At 44.0% G+C, this 20,424-nt stretch overlaps 1 protein-coding gene across 1 annotated transcript in view; it reads left to right on the top strand.

The window, feature by feature from the left end:
- The window catches only part of TXLNB (taxilin beta), a 29,517-nt gene extending 10,993 nt beyond the window's left edge, over positions 1 to 18,524 (top strand). The window contains exons 4-9 of the mRNA XM_005230166.3: positions 2,864 to 3,058; positions 4,770 to 4,889; positions 10,165 to 10,239; positions 15,234 to 15,326; positions 16,433 to 16,528; positions 17,636 to 18,524. Of these exons, the coding sequence (XP_005230223.2) occupies positions 2,864 to 3,058; positions 4,770 to 4,889; positions 10,165 to 10,239; positions 15,234 to 15,326; positions 16,433 to 16,528; positions 17,636 to 18,448 (1,392 nt within the window). The 3' untranslated portion in view covers positions 18,449 to 18,524. The remainder of the gene's footprint in view (positions 1 to 2,863; positions 3,059 to 4,769; positions 4,890 to 10,164; positions 10,240 to 15,233; positions 15,327 to 16,432; positions 16,529 to 17,635) is intronic.
- The last annotated feature ends 1,900 nt before the right edge of the window (positions 18,525 to 20,424 follow it).

Genomic DNA, 20,424 nt, shown 5'->3' with positions numbered 1-20,424 from the left:
GATAATAAAAGCTGGGTGATGCCAATGATCTGGGGTTTGCCAGACTGTGCCTGCCCAGGTGAGGTGGTGAAGGGGAGCCAGCCCCACAGCCCTGCAGCAGAGCTGGCAGGGACGCAGGGCTCTGCTGGTGGCACCGTGGGCTTCCAGCCCTTCCCTGACGCCAGTGCCTCAGCTGTAGGCTTTTACCGCTAGTAAAGGCTCAGATTTAAAGCAGGCACCTCCAAAGACCCATCACGATTCCCATGGTGTTCTCAGTAGCACCTAGAAGCCTCTGAGATTGAAACCGTGTTACCTTAGGGACTGGGCATGAGCCTACCATCAGCTGAGCACTGCCAGTGTCGCAGCCAGCTCCGTGGCACAGCAGAGCACTGAGGCACCGAGGGGTTTGTCCCCTGGCACAGGTGTAACAAATCACTGCCATTTTATGAGGCACCCTGAGGAGCGCTCTGGGACACATCCCGGCCCCCCCTCAGGCAAATATCCTCCTCAAGTATCTTTTTCTCTGAAACAGAAGAGGTCAAGAGAAATACTGTGCCCTGCAACTAAATGCTTCCTGGCTTAGTGTCTTTAACCATGAATCTTTGTATCGTCTCTGCACTCTGTATAATTATTCTACGTCAAAAGAGAGGATGAGCAGGAAATAAGATCCTCTGAGTAACACATGCATAGAGGTGGGGGTTTTTTACATTTGCATAATTGCTACTCTCAGGATGTCTCATTTCACCTTGTAATAGAACTGTTCAGTGTGAAATGCACACAATCCACCAAATTTTTGTTTTATATTCAGCCGAATTTATTACTCCAGAAAGCTTTAACTCACAGCAGTGACATGTTATAACACCATTTGGTCCACTGAAACAATAAAGTATTTTTGAGGAAGGATGTTTTGAAGTCATAGAAATAGGACTCTAGGCATGCGAGTTCAATTTCTCACTCTGACTTCTTGGAGTGAGAGCACCTGCTCATGCTCCTCCCTGCTCAAGGCTGCACCTATACAGTGGAGAACTAAAAGGCATGAGAATTTTTTTAAAACAGTGTATTAGAGGTAAAATGGAGTTCTGACTTGACCAAAACTATCTAGGAGTTCAAGTTAAATTTGGCAAAGTTTTGAACAAAAATGAAAAGGAGGACATTATTTGTAAACATCCCCCTGCAAAGGAAAAATAAATGTTTAGTTTTGGGAATGCTAAAGTGGTTGATTTAAAACACCTTCTGAGTAGAATTTTTTACTTTGGAACAGCATTTCTGTTTCGATATTGCACTAAACGGGATAAGCAAAAATAACTACAAACAGAACACAGCTCAATTTCTGGTCAAGTAAAATGTTTCAAGCTAAATCAAAATCATCCTCACCAATTAAAAAAAATAATTGGAAAGCTTCTCTTTCATCTTGCTGCATATTTTTTGTGGGTCCAATTTCCAACCCCAGTACTGAACAAGGAGCCCGCAAGTCATTTGCCCAGCTCCATCTGAAATTCCTTCTTCCTAAGAGTGAGAGCCCTTCAGGGCTCACGCTTTGTTTTACTCTGTTTGTCAGTACACACACGTGTTCTTGTGTAAACTGCAGAGAGCACAGCAGGGCTTCATGGTGATTTCTGTGCACCATAGTATTATTAGCACTAATGGTTTCAATACTTTCCTCTTGTCATCCAAGGTGTCATCTCTATCACTCACCCGTCAGCAGAAGGACACACATCCCCTGCTTTGAAGAGCAGTTGTCCAAGATCAGGCTTGTGTTGTGCATGCTAAGTAGAAATTGGGTCATTTGATATTCATCTTACTTTAAGAGTAGGGCCTGAATCAACTCCTTTTATGTCACATTTATGATACAAATTATACCTCATTAGAGTCAGCTAAGGCTTTATTCAAGTATATTTATAGAAAATATCCATATGCAGTGTTATCAGAGATTTTTATGTAAATGACTATGCTAGTTGAAGCCTTAATAGAGTATACCATTTGCATGCTGTGGAGTGGGTTCTTAATGTGGTTCTGGCATGATTTGTAACTAGAGCAGATATGGTCCTAGCCACTGTATGTCAGGATTATATTCCCTAAAAGAGCAGACTGCCCTGGAAACAAATGAGTAGGGAATAAAAACAGTCCATATTTCTGGATCCAAAGCAATGAATCCAAATTCTTTCTGCACTGACTTTTATATAAATAAATCCAAAACTGAATTTCAATAATCAGGGGAAAAAAATCCACCTATCTTTCTCCAGGCAAAATTCTGATTTTCTGCTTTGATTCTGTAAGAAACTGTCTACAATCTTTCCTTGATTGCACTACCTAATAAATTAGTGCAAAGGTTGGTGTCATTTAAAAAGTTAGGGAAGCGAAAATAAGGAACTGGGAGGGATTTTACAGAAAGTGATGGATTTCTCTTAAAAATGAAAATCCCAAAGACCATAAATTTAATATGAGCATTCCTAGTTAAAAGGTGGCATTCTAAAGGGTGATTTTTTAAATTCTTTCAAAAAGAATTTCAATAAAAGAGCTTTTGACTACTTCTACTAAATATCTTCTCCCAAAGCAAAAGCTGTGCTGCAGTATCGTGAACGAAGACATGTATGTATGTCCCCTTTTCCAGGCTTGCTTTGATCTGAGACTGCTCCACATCCATCTTTATAAATGTGAATTCTTAGTCTCCTAATTTTTTCAAGGCCACTGCATAATTTGCTCTGTAAATTTAGAATCATGCCTAATGCTGGAGCAGAGGAAAGCAAGAAGATCTCCAAAGAGGAACACAAACACGTATAATCCTTCAAAGGGAAGCCTTATGCTGCTCTGAAAGAGTATCTTTCTGGAACAGCTTATTATGTGTCTTTCTTACATGACTGCATTCTCTCCCATTTAACAACAGGAGGAAACAATTCAGCGGGCACGGGAGGAAGATGAGAAGAGGAAAGAAATAACTAATCATTTCCAGGGCACACTGAGTGAAATCCAGGCTCAGATCGAGCAGCAAAGCGAGAGGAACATGAAGCTCTGCCAGGAGAACACAGAGCTGGCAGAGAAGCTGAAAAGCATCATCGACCAGTACGAGCTGCGGGAAGAGGTGAGAGCAATGCCCTGGCTGCCCATGGGGATAGGCAGCAAACCCGGCTTCCCAGGGGAAAGCAGAAAGCATTGCCAGCCTGTCCTCCCCGCTGGCTGTCATTCGGGTGTCTCATGGAGGTAACGAAGATAGCCCCGACACACACCTTGCTGTCTGAGCAGGACTATGCACGCAGCAAGCCCACCAGACTCCACAGGGCAATCTCTGCCAGCACCCTGCCTGCAGCACCCACCACTGCCTTGCTGCTGTGGGGAGAGGGACCGAGGCACCCAAGCAGCGAGGTGTGCCAGCTGCCTGCTGAGCTGCCCCTCACAGCTCCCCCAAACCCCTGTGGACCTCCCCCAGCTCCCCTTTCCTGCTTCCCCCCAAGTCCCCACGGAGCAGCTACCAGGTCCCATCATTTTGGACAGCCTGCTCAGCCGGTGACACCAGATACACTTTTGCTCCCTCCAGACACAGGCTGCTGAGAAGGGCTCTAATGTAAATGCCTTGACCCTTCCCCAGAAGCAGAAAATTAAGATGGCAGATAAAGGAGGCCCTTTGCATTGGAATAGATTCCTCTTTGCAGGCACAATGCTTGCCATAAGATCTAGCAGATAATAGATAGATGGGAAATTATTATTTCTGTAAGCATTAAGAGTTGGTCAGAAAATTTTGACGTGAAAAAAAATCCTCCAGTAAAATCCCAGACAACCATGTTTTAAAATTTATTTTATGATGAATGCTAAGAAACATCACAATGGGTCTTTTTATTGTTTCTAAATACGTTTGCTGTGAGCCTCAGTGCAATCAGACAACATTATCATACTGAATAAAACATAAGTAATCTGTCCTTACAACCTGGAATGCCTGATACAATACATGCATTTCCAGATCTGTTGCATCATGTGTGAAATCTGAGTGAAGGAAATGTATGTTCCTGCCTTGTGGTTTCTATGAGAAGAGAATGTAAAGCAGAGGGATGCACTCAGAATATTTGCTCCTGTGAATTTTATCTAAATGAATCAGGAGTGAAGAGCGTATTAGCAACATTTACCTCCTGAAGGTCACCATGGAGCCAGATAGTCTACAGAACAGAGGAGGCCTCTGTTCATCTGGTCTCATCTTCTCCACATCCCCACTCATGTACTTTCACCGGGGCCCTCCAAGCCCACATTGTGCATGTGTGGCTGGAGCAAAGGGGATGTGTGGGGCTTGTATTTACAGAGAGGATGACATGAGCTGTCCGCATGCTCCCAAGTACTGCAGGTGCAGTGTGTCTTTACACATTTATCCACACAGTGCCTTAGATCCATTGACCACTTAAAAGATCGAGAGAAGTATGAAGAAAAGTGTGTCCCCTGCGTATTTATTATTGATGAGCAATTATTTAATCTTCAGTTATATTGGATTATACTGATGACTTCATATGTAGACCATAGAACTGGCAAAGATGCTAAGGCTTTTTGATTTATTGCAGAAAAAAACAAAAACAAACCCCAAAAAACCTTAACTAGATAATGTAAACAGGTTTCCCTTCCCATTTAAATTCTGGCACAGTTTGTTCTTATCAGTGCTGTAGTTTTTTAGTAATTGCAATAGGCTAGGAGTCTTCCTGTTTCACAATATTTTTGTTTTACGAGTGTTCCAGTAGATAGCTGTACATGCATGAGCATGAAGGTCTGTGTACATAATTAAACCTGCACATTCAGCGGAATTTATTTTCTTACAGCACCTTGATAAAATATTTAAGCACAGAGAACTTCAACAGAAACTGGTGGATGCCAAGTTGGAGCAGTCTCAGGAAATGATGAAGGAAGCCGAGGAGCGACATCAAAAAGAAAAGGAATATGTACCTATCCTTCTAATCTGTCTTTTATCTAACTTAAGTCCAAAATGAGCCCTGCATGCTATTTCACCAATATACTGGTTCTTCAGGCACAAGCTGGGATATGGTAGCAGAGACATTTTTATTGTTACTGTCAATGCTTAATGTAAAGGAACAGCCCCTGAAAGGCTGCTTTCATTGGCATTTACACTTTTTGAAGCCAAGTGCAGAGCAGTGGGTTAGAGCACAGACCGCTGTAGCTAACTCACCATTACTACACAGGTGATTTATCATGGCGTTGGGTCAGGTGATGCCATTAGCTTTCAAACGGCTCTGATATTTGATACTCCATCTCCCCCCATGATAAATGAGCACATTCAAACAGAAAGGAGAATAAGAACGTGGGATTAACGTGAGGTTGGTGAAGGCTGCTATCCCCCCAGGCTCTGAACCTCCCCAGAGGTCCTTCTGCAGGTCCGTTTTGGCCAGTGGAGGAGGCCACAGGAGCTGCTTGCTGTGACAGAGCTTCCCCTTCTCTTTTGCAGAGGTTCTCCTCCCCACATGGGTCTGCCAGCGTCTCTCTCATGGAGGAAGGGTCTGGGTCCATTTAGCAGCCCCATCTGCTGTTCCTCCCCACCTGGCAGAGGGGACATCTCTGACAGAGGGACAGAGAAGAGCAGCTCCAAGCCAAGCGGGATGTCTTCCGCAGGCACAGCTGGGATGGGAAGGGGGCACTCCTCCGTGGTCTCACACATTTTGTGACTCAATCAGACTAAAATTAATTTTCTCAGGCTGCCTGGTATTTTCACAGCAATCCTCACATCTACAAAGGATTGGAGTTCAACACTGTCACATAGTTCCTCTTCTCAGTGGAGACAGCAGCTGAAGCTGCTCAGGGGGAGTGACAGGCTCTCATCTGCTGGAAGAAAGCTTTATTCTTCACCAGTCACCCAGCTAACTCAGGAGTAGCATGAGAGAGCTCTAAAGATAGTATATTTATCCCCTCCCCATATCTGGAAACAGATACATTAGCCCAAGCATGGCCAAAGTATCATAAAATATGGATGAAAATGTGGGGCTCCAAGGGAAACACAACAAACACCTCTTATCAAAAATTGCACATAAGAGCATTTATCCTCTTTCTCTGTACTGACCTTGTGGCTGGAACACCTATCCCCGCTCAGCTTTACTCCCAGATGAAGACTGAGGGGGGAAAGAGGAGCTAGGGCTTCTCCATGTGCACATCTGCATGTCACTGCATGACACTTTGTGGTCCAGCTGAGTTACTGTCTTTCGCTGTGAGGCCTGTGTAAAGCCAAACCCCAAAATTTCATTAATTCTTGGCAGATTCAAACCCTAGGAAACATTTCCAAGAAATCCCTTACAACAGCAAAGCAAATCTGGGCTTGCTTTACTGCTGTCACTGGGGGTTTTGCTACTGAGCACCAGATTTCAAATACTGGGGAAAAAAACCCAGATGATGTAAAAGACAGGGCACTGACACTGTGGAAAACTGACACATACGGCCTCGTATCAATGACCTTTCTTGCTGTGCCTCACAGAATAAGAGTTTTGGGGCTGCCTGTTGCCTGTGACTGGCCCTGTTTCTAGCCAAACCTTCTTTGTGTGTTTTATCCAGAACAGATATGCATAGTTTTCACTTATTTTAAAGCAGTGAAAGTCATCACCATCTCCATTTGGGAGTGGGAGATTTTCTTTGTGGCTTTGCTGTATGTGTGACTAGCACCTATGAAATAGCAGGTTTGAAAACAGGCTACAAAGCCTTTAAGCAGTGGGTGTGTAATGACATGCACCATGTACAAGGAATGTTTTTCACACTGTCCAAAGAAACGCTTTAAAACCCTTCCTCTGAGGTAGGCTGCTGCTGTATGGCTAACACCGCCTCAGAGCGAGGTAGATGTCGTTGAAGAACTTAGGTGACTGGCCAGAAGCCATTCAATGAGTCAAGGCACAATTAGCCTGTCAAGATTCATCGCAGGTAGCCCAGCACCCAGAGAGCTGGCCTACACTTGTCTCCCACCTCAATCCTATTGCTGAGCTTTCAGTCCCACCCACCCAGCTATTGTGCTAGTTTCTGTGGGAGTAGTGTATATATATGTATGTATGAAATCACAGTGTTTTTGACGGAGTCCTCTCATTTAGCTGTATCTCTCTCCAGCTCGGTAACGATCAAAGCCAGAGCCTTACTGCATTTCAGCATCCTGCTCCTTGAGGGAACAGCTTTCCGAACCTTTCCCTCCATGCCATTTTTTACATCCCTGTGCATGGCTTTTGCTGCAGGATTTACAAATGTCTTTAAATGAAAATTTTTGTATTCTGTTATCTATTTGATTACTCCTTGAAGGCTCACTTTGATGTCTTCCTAGGCAGTTCTTCCATGTAGGAATCTTTGCCCCTGTACAAAACTTCTTTACCTCACACAAGGAAGATGTCCCCTCCTGCAGCCTCGGTACATCACATCTCAACAGGCAGGTCATCTCATTACTTGCACAATTTGTTCTACAGGTGCAACAAAGAATGCAATCCCCTCTATAAGCAGCAATGGTTCATACTGTGTGGCCTTCCCAAAGGGTCAACTTGACCTAAGGATCCAATTTTAAGATTATCCTACAACTGGTCAGCTCTACTTGGATTGCTTACCATACCATATATTTTTAGCACTTGTAATGCAAACTTTGATGTGCAATTAATCACAGTTTAAGCCTCCGTGGCTTTCAATATATGACTGGAAGGTATTGATCAGATTTCTACATAATTGGAATTTGCAGAGTCTGGCAGCAAAAAGGGAAGCTTAATTTTCACTAAGCCAGTCCCTAGATCCATGTCATTAAATGGGAATGTATGTTTTTGGGCACTGGTTCTTTTAGTCCTGAGCACGATGTGACTGTCTGGCCCTCCAGCAGCTATCATAGTTCCAATAATACCGTGTGACATCACCACACACCACTGAAGTGCTGCTTTGTAAACACCACATGCAATATTTATTCATTTCTTTACACTTCAGCCTCCTTGTTACCTCTTCATAGCCTATTAATAAATGTATCAGTTCTCCCGATTCATTTTCTCCCAACTTGGTGTTTTTAGATGACCTCAGGCTGCATAAGAGTGCGTGCTAATTTGAGCAAGCCTCTCTGTGGCTTGCTTCCATTACAGAAGAGTTTATTAACTCCTGGATTTTTAGTGGCTGCAGAAGCTATGTGGGTCAATAAGAGAGAAGGATTTCATTAACAGGCAAAAGAAGCAACTTTTCTTTGCCTTCGCTGCCCACCTCGTGTGCTGCGGCAGAAGCATCACGCGGGAAGTGGGGCCTTTTCATTATCCCAGGCACGCTGGGCACGAAGGTAACCCTAGCTGAGATTTAAGCAATACAGTTAAAAGCCCAGTTCTTCAGAGTAATGACTGTACTAGAGATTGGGTATCTCGGAAGGTTTTCAAAGCACTTTTCATTAAAGCATTCAAACCAGACATCCTCTATTTCCTAAAATATAATAATAAAATAAATAACTAAATTTAAAAAAACCTCAAAACAAGTAGCTATTGAAGAAACTTGAAACTTAAAAATCCAGATTTCACCCAAACTTAAAAAAAAAATCTTTTTGTATATGTAGAAAATACCCTCTCCCAGGAAAACAAATGCATGAACTGAGGCTCATTTAACCCAGGCTACTCATACCATCTCTTTTTACTGGCTGTGACACAGCTTACTTGAAACTTTAGCCAAGATCTAAACTGAATAATTTGACTTACCTCCCTTGAACCAAACATTAAATTAAATTCTCAAAGATTGAGAAGCAGGTATAAAACAAATAGAACATTGTATTTCTTCATGCATTGCATACTTGAGCTGTAAAACATTCTTATCTAGGAAACTGTAGATGATAAAAATTCAGTGTGTCCAACTCAAAAGGCCAAATCAATGGAAAAATATTTTTCTACAACTAATATATATATATATATACACACACCCCTACATGGGCAACAAGTCTAATTCAGACAGTCTCTGTGCCACAAACAGCTGGAGGTAGGGAGGGATTTCATTATGGGGTTCAGTTAGCATCTGCAGGGTACATCCTCAGCTCTTTTGCCAGGTGGTATTCAAGTAGTTTACATATGTTATTTCCAACAAAATGGTTAGAATAAAAGTTTTTACTAGGGATCAAATACGTTTTCTGCATATGGTTCTACTCACCTTTCACTTCCAATGCAAGAGTAGGATCTACTGACTTACATGGCACTTTTATTTTCAATATATTTTCAGAGCACAACTGTGCTATTTCAAACAGTACAACTTAATCCAACAGAGGAAAGTCCTGTGGTAAACTAAATTGTTTATATCTCATTTCTCAAGCTATCATTAGCATTCTTTTTCTAAAATACATTTGGCCTAACCAGTAAAAATGCTTTATAAATGTTTAGTAGGTGAAAGGCACATCTCTTTAACACTTCAGTAAATGTTTCCTGCTTTCAGATTAAACCAATTACTACAAAATGACTACGTACTTTGGAAGTGCTGACTCAGAACTGCAGCCTGGAAAAGTCTCTGTACACCTCATTCCTATAATTCATTCAGCCTCGACCGACCCTTCCATCTGCAGCCTGCACATCAGAATGTCATTTTGCTGAATACCTTGAAGTAGAGAATCACATCTTCCCAGGAGCAGCCAGAGATGAAACTGCAGTCAGGCTCTTCCTGGGCTGCCTCCTTGATGTGAGGCATTTATCACCCTGAGCTGGGCTTCCCCACTGATGGCACGTTGATGCCAATGGAGCCCAAAGACAACAGTAAACCTGCGACAATTAGTATGAATTCCCTTTCTGAAAGCTTGCAGATTTTTTGAGGCACGTCTGGCTGTGACCATACCTGTATACTAAGTCCTGATCGTTAATGCAAAAGGGAGTTTGCTGTTCACTGGAGAGCAAGACTTTGGCTAAAGTTGTGCTGAAATGAAAGTGCCAGAAAGTACCATAACCATTCTCTAGAAGTCTGGTGAAGATACAGTTAAATACTACACTTTTTAGAGTCCACTATGCTGCACACTTATTACAAGTAGGTTTTGAACTTCTATTCAAACAAACCTTTGGAAACCAAATGCCCTGTCCCATGACTCAGGATAGCACTAAATACTTTGTCTTGCCCAACGCCTCTAACTACACTCACCTGAAAGTTAGATCACTCGTTATCAAGGTATCAGTGTCAAAAGCATAGGTAGCTGCAGGATGAGGATTTCCAACTGATAAACCAGAGACCTAACAGTTTTCCTTTTGTTGTCTAAAACAGCTCCTGAACCAAGCTGCAGAATGGAAGCTCCAGGCCAAAATGTTAAAGGAGCAAGAGACTGTCCTACAGGCACAGGTGATGTAGGAGAGGTGATTGCATGGTGTGCCTTTGTTTCCCAGTTTTTAACCAATGAGGTACATTCCAGGTAAAGTATCCAAACTACTTTCTATGTATTCCTTCTAGCCTCATTCTACATCCCCTAGACTATTGTAAAGGAAAGAGATTATTTTCAAGCCAACTGTAAGGTAATGCCCATACTGTGGCATGTGGGTTGTTTAGTCTGGAGAAGGGAAGGCTCTGAGAAGACCGTACTGCAGCCTTTCAGTATTTAAAGGGGGCTTATAATAAAGATGGAGAGAGACTTTCTACCAGGGCCTGCAGTGATAGCACAAAGGGTAATGGCTTTAAGCTAAAAGAAGGTAGCTTTAGATTAGATATAAGGAAGAAATTCTTTACTATGAGTGTGGTGGCACTCTGGAACAGGTTGCCCGGAGAAGCTGTGGATGCCCCATCTCTGGAAATGTTCAAGGTCAGGTTGGATGGGGCTTTGAGCAACATGATCTAGTGAAAGATGTCTCACTCAAGGCAGGGGGTCCAGACTAAATGATCTTTAAAGTTCCCTTCCAACCCAAACCATTCTTCTATGGTGCTATGATTTATGAGTGTTTATAGTACTCAACCACATACCAATGTGTGTGCTTTGGCTTGACTATTCACCATAACTACCCTTCAAGCAGGTTTCTAACTCAGCAAAGCACTGAACATATCACGAAACATGTTTACCAAACTGGAGCTGAGGTACTCACACGTTTTTCTGGACTGGGGTGTTAAGGCAGTGTTTTAATCAACTTCGTCAGGAATTCTGCCTCTAAGGGCTTATACAAAGGGGCCTCTAGGATTTCAGGTTTTAGCTGGAATTTGAAACATTCAATAAAATAAAATTACTTGCCAAAATTACACTAAGAGTCAGGCTGGAGTGAAAGGCAGTAAAAGCAAGAAACAGCCAGTATATACTACACTTTGAGAGCAATGCAATAATCAGCCTTGAACACGAGTGGGATCATTAGATGACATGCTGGACTTTCACATCAAAAAGTGACAGCATCGGTAGATTTTTTTTCTTAGACTTACAGAAATGGTCATGTAGATTTATCTTCTTTGACCTGCCTGTGAGAAAGGTCTCGCCCAGCAGAGCTTTGGCAGGGGGGTGGGGGTGGCTGTCAGCCCTTAAGCCCCTCTGCAGCTGCCCATCTCCTCACCCATCAGGAAGTCCCCTTCCAGCCTTTGCTCACAGTTAATCATACTGGTAAGTTTTTCCAGGTCTGCTCTTGGAGATGGTCTATTTCCTACCTGTTGAGCACTCAGGAAAGGCTAGCACTAAACTGATAAACTGGGAACAGGCTAAGAAGGGTTTGGTCCTTCACATGTTTTTTCAAAGGCTAAGATAAGCCGGTAATGCACCAAAGAACATCACATAAACTGCTGCTGACACCAGTTTGACAGGTCCTGCAATCAAACCTCAAAGGCCTCCAGCTGAGTCTGGCCCAACTGCAAACCTGCTTCAAATTTTCTCATAGTGGTTTTAATTAAACTTCTATGTTCAACCAGAAAGAGTTTTGTATGCAGGCAGACCTCTGTAGCCAGTTTAATGAAACTGAAGGTATTGATAAAAGCTAGAATATATTAAGCACACATTTGAAATGCTAAAATTGTTTTAGAAAAATCCAGTCAAACAAGTCTGCAAAGGCATTGATAATACATGTGCCCCTTGCGGGCTTGTGTAGATGAAAATTAAGTGATTCGCTTGCTGAAGTGGAATATGCAGTAAGGTGTTCTGCTGAAGTGTGAGGGCCCGGTCACACAGCAGCCTCCATTTGGAGTTACTGGGAATAACAACAGGTAGCAGTAGTAGTAGTATTAGTATTTCCAGTATGGTAGCACTGAAGGGCCTCCCTCATGGACCAGATGTCATCACACAGGTCACTGTGCAAGTGCAGAACAGAAAGAGCATAAAGAGCTCCTTGATGCAAACAGCACAAAACAAGAAATGGATATTAACAGAGGAACAGCTACGTGGAAATTATGAGAAGACGTTGGTCAGTGGGATAAGGAGAAGCCATAATGTAGCCCTCACAGGCTGCTATAGTGAGTGAGGTACCACTCCATTTTACAGGAGGTAATGAACACCCGCTGCTTCCTTGAGCTGGAAGGAATTGGGGGACTCACCTTCATGCCAGTCTGTCTCTGGGCAGCAGTGTGCCTGAGACAGCCAAATCGGGCTCTTCAAATGGTGACAGGGATCTGGCACCACCTGAGGGAATACACCCAAACCATGGTGGTGCTTCCCAGGATGTTGCACACCCTCCCCAGGCATGTTGCTTAGGCGGACATTTTTAGCTCTGTGCTTTACAATAAAGCAAGAAGATAAAAGTCAGCTGAGGGTTTTAATTTTTGGTAGCTGTAGTAGTGCAACCAGTGGGCTATGGCAACCAAGAATGTAAGCAGCACCCTTGCTGTAGCACCCTCATGGCATGGTGATGCTGAGCTGCCTCCACTTCCATGTTCCCACCTGGCAGCAGTGCTGCCTCCTCTCTCCCTGCCCACACTGTTAGGGTGCTGGGCAGCAGCAAGGGGTCCTCATCTCCTTAACTGAGGAGCAAGAGTGCCTGCTCCTAGTGAGAGACAGCTCTCAGCCTGTTTCCAGCCACTATGAAAACATTCATCTACTATTCAAATTTAAGTTACAGAAGCTATTCTTGGTGCTGTGGTACTGCCTAGGGCCCCAGCTGAGATCAGAGCTTGCCCTGTTCAAACCTGAAAGGTTTTTAATCTAATTAAACAATAGGCAGAAGTTGGAAAGGAAAAGCAGAGACAGAAAATTGAGATGAGGTTTTTTTAAGATGACAGCTCTGGGCTAGGAGCCCCACTTTGCTGGCTCCCCACCCCTGCTCCCTTGCTTGGCTTTGGGATGCTTAGGCATTTCTCCTTGGATCCATGACATCTATTCCAAACATCTCATTTGGTATCAGTGTCCCACTGTGGCACTCAGGTTGCTAAAACAAATCCCACTGAGTTTCTGTTTGTGCATAGGTCACAGATCTGGCTACAGCCTGATATAAACACATACATGCAAGCTTCATGTCAGCTAGCTCCGATACCGGCACGACAGAGCTCTGCACGGATTAACCTCCCATCCTCCCATCCTCCCATCCTCCCATGCCTTCACCCAGCTCAGCGGGGAAGGGCTGCAGCTAGTGCTGTATTCACACCCAGACACCTGAGCACTGCAGGCTGCTCTTGAACCTCCCATTGCTCTGTGCCCACCTCACCTCAGCCCCTGTGTGTTACACCAATCACTCTTTTTCTAACGAGAGCTGTCAGGCTGGGCAGATGAAGTGTCTGATCACCTAAACGCTGCTGGGGGTGCTCTGGCACCGGAGGGAAGTCAGTGAGTTGGAGCTGGTCTTCTTTTCCAAAGAGCAGATAACCATGTTTTAGCTATATAGCATCCTGCATTATTTTGGAGCTTTGAAAGTGCTTTTTCCACCCAGAAAAAAAAACCAACCCAAAAACAAAGGAAGCAGAAAACAGGAAAACCTTGCAGAAAAAACTAGCCTCAGATCTTTAGAACATCTTTTTTTTTAAACATGCACAGATTTTACATATAAAAATATGTATTACTGACAAAATACAGCCACAGATTAACTTTCACATGGCTACCAGGTATAAATTGATAGCAAAATATGGAGCCTTAATAGTCTTAAGTGCTGTCACATTGCAACAGATCTTTCTTCTGCTTCTGCTTCATGAAGTGAAGTGAAACTGGCAGAAGAGGCTGGCAGGGGATTATTTTCTCTGCCTTTGCTGGCCTTGCCCGTAGCTGCAGTCCACACACAGCTACAAAACAGAGCTGACAAGGTGCCCTCCCAGCTCACTCAAGCCACAGTGCATGGATGCAGCTTGAAGGAATCCAGTGCAGAATCACGGTGATGTGAGGCAAAGGCTGGGCTTCGCTTACTGGTGGGGCTACCCTGCATGACAGATAACATAGGAAGGGAGCAGCGATGCTCCCCTTCAATGGTGGAGTCGCATTGAGGCACATCAAGTGCAGCTCCTGGCCATAGCCTGGGCCACCGAGTGGGGAACGGAAAGATGAAGAGGGTAAACTGTGGCTGCAGTGTGATGTGGGGTTGCCTCCCCCCCTGCTCACTTGGACATCAGAAGCAGTGCAGCCAGGGTAGCATCCAGCTCCCAGTCTGGCTTGTTGGGGAATCAAGAAGGCAGGTAAACAGCTAGGCAGCCAGGCTGCACTGAGTTCCTCTGCTGAAGCCTGCCAGAGCTGATACCCTGAGGTTAGAGTTTGGCGCTGTCTGCGTGGTGAAGCAAGGCTCAGAGCACAGGCACGGCTCTGACCATGCCGGCTCTCACCTTGAGTTAATCCCACTGCCTGGTTCTGCACAACACCAGTGGTTGGACCAGCTCAGATTAGTCTCTTCCCATGGAGATGGCACAGGGATCACATCTTTCTCTTCCATTCCGTAGGTCATCCTAGAAGTCCTTTCCTGTAGATGTCAGCCACAACTGTACACAGAAAAGAAGTGTACAGGGCTTGTGCAGAAAGGCAGGGGCTGGAAATCTTTGCTGACTTTGCTGCTGTCGTCTTGAAGTCTCTACAGAGTTACCAAGGGAAATATTTTTGGAAGCCTCCACTTCTTTTGCTTCTGGACACGCTGTGTAGAGACACCATAGCTGGAACTTTCACAATAGGGCACTCATAATTCTCAGATCTTTTTTAAATCTCTGGCCTGCATCTTTCTGTTCTTCCTCAGTTTATCTTTCTGCAACAGAGGAATCATAATAGTTTGCAATCTTAAAAAGATGCAGAGAGTTTCAGTTCCCTGATATTTGTGCTTTGTGGTCTCCAAACATAAGTGAATTTCCATGTCTGAACACAATACTTACTAACTTCTACCAAAGTAGAAGTTCACCATCCTGGAGTCTCTGAAATTATTGTGGTGTTTGTTTTTTGGGTTTTTTTTTTTTTGTTTTGTTTTTCTCTGTTAATGCAGATCACTCTCTACTCGGAAAGGTTTGAAGAATTTCAGAAGACATTGACCAAAAGCAATGAAGTGTTTGCCACATTCAAACAAGAGATGGAGAAAGTGAGTAGCAGCTCACGCCTGAACTCTGTGCTTGACACTTTCCTTTTAGATTTTGTTGTTTCTCACTGCAATAATTTTATCTGGGGTCCAGCCATTTCTGCACATTTTGGCGAACAATCTCATCAACATCCAAATAACGTCTGGGGCACCCTCAGCCACAACTGATAGCAGCTTAGACTTCAGCACTGCAAACTGAACTTTTCACTCTCCCTATCAGCTAAAACCGAAGTTGCCTGGAAGAATAAACATTTTACCTAAAACCTAATATGGTGGTTGGGTATAGAACCCTCAGATACCAAAGGGGGAGTCTAGAGCTGAATTTGTCAGCCCATGTCTTCAGGAGTGCCCAGAGCCTCCTGGGTGACTGGCATTGATAAGAAAGGTTGATGCAGGCTATATGTCAGTCTACAGGCGTCAGCTGAAGCCCACCGACACCTTCCCACCATTAAGCCCAAGTTACTGCTTCCTTGCAGCTGGGGTACTTATTTCCTGTAATGAATGGGAGTCAAAAAACAAACACACCCACATGTTGTTCCCACTGTCATAATAAACCATGTTCTGCTCTGCCACCAGGGCCCGAAACCCTGGTGCCCTGATCCATGCAACCTCTAATGATCTTCACAGAGAGTTCACTCTGCAGAAAACCAAAGGGAAAGATGATGCTGTTTAGCTAGCGGTGTGTTTTGGAGGTAGTATAGAGGTGACTAATCCAGAGGGTACTTCCTTGGCACTGCTGGCTCAGGAGATACAAGCCCTTCTTTAACTTCCCAGCAACCTAACACTGTGGTCTGGTAACGAGACAAACCCAATAATGCCACCTTTTCTTTGCCTTTTGTTTTCATGATAGTTTGTACTCTGGGAGTTGGCTATACTTTTAACTGCATAATCAACTGGCCCTACTTTAGGACTACAGACTGAAGGCTGAAAGTTATAGGGCAGCTACTTAAAATTCATCCCTTAATGAAAATTATTACTTAGCACAGCCACTACAGCTGCTGGTAGCAGAGTTATGAGTATAGCCAAAGACCTGAATAAAAGGGATGCCCTAATTTAATCTGAAGTGTGGAATTCCTGTTGTGATTCAGCTTTTCCTCCCGATTCTATAGATGACAAAGAAAATGAAGAAGTTGGAAAAGGATACTGCTACATGGAAATCCAGGTTTGAGAACTGTAACAGAGCATTACTGGACATGATTGAAGAGGTGAGCAGTCTCTTTCTTCTCAGGATGTACCTCTTTCCCCATGTAAAGCTTTAACTAGGAGATGCGAGAACTTGAAACTGTCAGAAGTCAATGAAAAATTTGTTCTTGAATCTAAGTGTCTTTTTTTCAAGCTAACTTAATAATTAGATGTCTTTTAAACAAAGACAGTCCCAACTGCTGGGGCTTTTATATTGTGCAGAGACCTTCATTATGTCCATGAGAAACTGAATTATGCAACTGTGAATTTTAAGTGCTCTAAAAATGTGTGATTGTTAATGCTCTCACATAGAAGCAAATTGGCATTAGCTCACTTCATGCTACTTTCTTTCTGCACAAGAGCATCCACCCAGGGAATTAATGTGCTCTAGCTAATGAACTTTAAATTCACGCCTTTCATTAACTTCCTGTGTAGGCAAACTCTAAGAGCCAAAAGCAAGTACTGTGGCTCACCATAGTTTTAAAAATGCTGTCACAGGGGCATTGCAGAGGAAATTCATAAGCATGTTGGAACTTGTTCAAACAAGATAAGACGCTTGCCTGAAGTTTCACCCCAAACTTACACTGAACTTGGACCGGGTCCTTCTGGTTAGCTTTGTAGCTCTGTGCTATTGCTATTTCTGTGGGTTTCTGTATCTCTTGTTTCATCACTGGGTGTAGAAGCAAGAAAATGTTCTAACTCAGGCTGCTCTCACAGAACCTAGAAGCAAAATAAACAAAAAATATAATACAGTTGGTTTTCTCCCAAATTCACACTAACACCCATCACAAGTCCAGGTAGGCTTTTGGATGCTCATCTGTATGGACATCCACTATGTTTTTCCATCTCTACAGATCATCAACAGGTATTTCTGCAAATATTTTTGAGAGAAACTGATGTGAGTCTGTATGGGGAATGCTAATACACTGCAGTAACAGGAGCGAATGTCCTCTTGAAGCTTCAGTACAAAAGACCATAGTTATTGTAGAACAGCTGGTGAAAGCCAGCTACCTGGCACAGTCCTGTGAGGGCTGCCTACATCTCAGATTGCTTCCTAATTGCCAGTTCCACCAATTAACTGCATGCACTCAAACTCAGTCCACAACTTTGTCTGATGTCTTTGACCACAGAAAGCCATGAGGTCCAAGGAATACGAGTGCTTCGTGCTGAAAATCCAGAGGCTAGAGAACCTTTGCCGGGCTTTGCAGGAAGAGAGGAATGAATTGTACAAAAAAATAAAGCAAGCACAGTTCCCTGAGGAGGTGAATGGAAATGGTGTCTTAGAAGAAGATGACGACACTGATACGAGCCCTTCCTCCTCTGAGCAGGCAAGCATTGAGCTGTGCACTGCTGATGAAAGCATGCTGAAGGAGCTGGCTGAAGCTTTCAGTGTGTCACACAAGGCAGAGGAGTCCCTCTCAAGCAACAGCAGCAATCCAGAGACCTGTGATGCTCAAACATGTAATGCTGTCCCAGTGTCAGAGCTCCCCTCTCCTCTCACCACACAGTCAGAGGCTGGGAATTACTGTGAGCAGCCCAGCACGAGCACACCAACACCCACTGAACACATGCCAGCACCCACTGGGAGCACGCCAGCACCCACTGAAAATATGACGACGCCCACTGAGAACATGCCAAAGCCCACCAAAAGCATGCCCACGCTCCCAGAAAGGGTGCCAAAACCCACAGAAAGTGTGCCAATACCTCCCAAGAGTGTGCCAGTACCCGCTGGGAACATGCCAAAACCCACTGAAAGCATGCCAGCAACCCCCGAAAATATGCCAACACCCACACAAAACATGCCTTCTCCCCTTGGGAATATGCCAGGACCCACAAAAAGTCCACCGAAAGCTGCAGAACCTGTGGATGACCCAGCAGAGCAGTCTGCCCAAGGTCAGTCTGCAGAGCAAACAGGGGACACAGACATGGAAGCAGTGGATTGAAGACACTGGTGTGTCCAGGCTTGTCTTCTACAAACCACAGCTCTACTTGGTCCTCTAAATTGATACCTTTTTTTTTTTTAAAAAAAAAAATAAACAAAAAGTGGGTGCTAAAACACACGCGCATATCTGTAGGCAAATGTAATCCACTTCTCTTTGCTACCACTGTCCAGTAATAATGGGTCTGGGAATTTTGCTGCCTTCATCCGCTTGAAGTATAATATTTTCTTAATGACAGGAAAATACATCGAAATTACAGGATCTTTTTTCCCAGGCATAATGAGTCATCTCATTCAGCAAAATAATTTTAAACTGTTGAAGTTTTGTGTTTCAAAAGTCATTGCAATTCACATACATATATTTAAAGATTCATAATTAATTGTATCTATTGGTTATGACGTTGTGTGAAAGATGGCCTACTTGGACACATAGTGATTTTAATGGGGTGAAAGGAATCTGTAATTACAAAGTAACATAGTGAAACCATCAATGTGGTCAGCCATACCCAAGGAGAGGTGCAGTAACTGAAGGTTAATTTTTGTATGAGTAAACTACTGCTCCGCACTGTGGCCGGAGCACCCACAAGCTCTTAGCTTTACCTTCAATTGGTCTTTTCTGCTTAGCATTGTAAAAGACCTTTTGTTTTTAACGTTAACTACAGGGGAGGGTGGAACTTTTCCAGATTCCTCATAAAATGACTGAAAACAACAGCAATTTCCACACTGATGGCAATTCCCAAGGTAGGGGTCACAACCCTTTTTCTGCATCCAACAGAAACCTGCTAGTTTGTCATACTGTTTGGGGTCATGAGCCTAACAGTGGGGCTCACGGCTGTTTCCAGCTCACAAATGAGGTCAGAAGTTCGGAGGCTTGTTGCAGATCCCAGCTTCTAGGCCAGGAGCAGAAAGCAGAGTGGAGCTACACTAGAAGGTACCAGGATGTATTCCAGAAGATACCCCTGAGATCATGCTTCTGGATGGTGCCCTCTTCCCCCAGTCATGGCCACAGGAACCTCTCCACCATAGCATCCTCCTGGCCCTGCTGCATGTGCTGATGATCCCAGAAGGGTGAGCACACTCACCTGTCACCTCATTCATTGGAGTAGAGCACAAGTAAATAGCCCAGGAGCAAGTAGGTACCAGGAAAGCAGGAATCCCTCTCACAGACACCTTTGGGAACCAGCTGCATTCTCATCCCCCCTCTTGTCTAACCGGCTCTGCCCGTCTGCCTGCCAACACACCATTGCTTAATAATGTACCTACCTTGTCAGAAACTGGTTGATTCTCTGCCAAGAACAAAGATGAAGAGGGAAGGGGGCAAGAGAGGGTACCTACCCAGAGAGCTGTATGCTTTCAAGTGAGGAGAGTAAGAAGGCTTTTTGGAAGAAGGATAAAAAAGTCCTGTTGGCACATTTCTTGTTTCTCACCCCCTTCCTCCGAATTCAGACCAGACCTTGTGGAGTCTGAGCGGGATAGCTTAAGAATTTGAAAAGGGCAATTAAACAAGATGTCCAGAGGCTGGAAAGGGAAATGTTACAACCAAACCAACCCATGTTTATAGACAGATCCCAACAAGACCCTGAAGACAAAGTGACTCATTCAAGCCGGAGTTGAAATACAGGTGAATCAAGAGTGAAGATGCCATCCTTGGCAGACGGGTCAGCCCTTCCAGCACGCCACCCTTCAACGCAGGGCTTGAATCTTTGCTTACTTGCCAGCACGGCCCACACCCTGGTTAAGCATGTTTGTGTCTGCAGTGCCTGGTTCAGCCTTTTCAAGAGCTAACCATTGGAGTATACAGAGCGTAACTTGCAACAGTTTTGATATGGCCTTACGAGTAGCTACTATGGCTAGTTTTCAAATATTGATGCCTTATGTTAGGTATGAAGACTGACATGCCTTTCTTCACCTGAAAGTAGATCATTCAGGTCTTAGGTACCTTAGGCTCCTTTTATAAGCAGTGGAGAATAATAGGCATCA

This window comes from Falco peregrinus, chromosome 7 (assembly GCF_023634155.1).
Source record: "Falco peregrinus isolate bFalPer1 chromosome 7, bFalPer1.pri, whole genome shotgun sequence".
Classification (NCBI taxonomy): Eukaryota; Metazoa; Chordata; class Aves; order Falconiformes; family Falconidae; genus Falco; species Falco peregrinus.
The sequence above is the reverse complement of the archived record's forward strand: the minus strand, read 5'-3'. Positions and strand labels throughout refer to the sequence as shown.